General features: G+C 43.8%; 1 protein-coding gene across 1 annotated transcript in view; it reads right to left on the reverse strand.

The window, feature by feature from the left end:
* The window catches only part of LOC119593861 (chorion peroxidase-like), a gene marked incomplete at its 5' end in the record, with an annotated part of 4826 nt that overhangs the window by 3722 nt on the left and 595 nt on the right, over positions 1-509 (reverse strand). The window contains 2 exon segments of the mRNA XM_037942891.1: positions 16-230; positions 359-490. Of these exon segments, the coding sequence (XP_037798819.1) occupies positions 16-230; positions 359-490 (347 nt within the window).

A 509-nucleotide genomic window follows, 5' to 3' on the forward strand; every position in this document is an offset into this window, starting at 1 on the left:
CATAACCAAACACACCATCATTATAAGTGGGAGGGAGGATACGCTGAACTGGAGTGTTACTCTTCCCCCACACAGGGTTGGCCTGATTGTTACATGAGCCGTCTACAGTACGGTACTTTTGGTTAATCCCCCTGCAGTCTGGGTTTCGCGGGCACATCTCACTCAGCACCGTGCTTCTTACATTGAGATTCCTTAGACCATGTCCACCCTGATCCTTCGAGAGCTTGAAACTGTAAGAAAATTATGATAATTTCTATAAAGACATATACGATACTCAAATTCCGTTAAACACAATACGAACGCAATAAACAGTTTCCTGCAGTCAACAAAATTAACAGGATTAATTATAAATACTAACTCTTGCATCATGTTCTTCGACGCCATAACAATCGCAAGTGCATTTGTATGCATCTGACGAGCACCTCTGCTGATGTCGAAGACGCGCAGGTGTCCTTCGGCGGGGGTGCCAGACTGCAGTACTATATTATTCCTGCACATATATATGACCA

Source organism: Penaeus monodon, chromosome 32 (genome assembly GCF_015228065.2).
Source record: "Penaeus monodon isolate SGIC_2016 chromosome 32, NSTDA_Pmon_1, whole genome shotgun sequence".
In the NCBI taxonomy this organism is placed as follows: Eukaryota; Metazoa; Arthropoda; class Malacostraca; order Decapoda; family Penaeidae; genus Penaeus; species Penaeus monodon.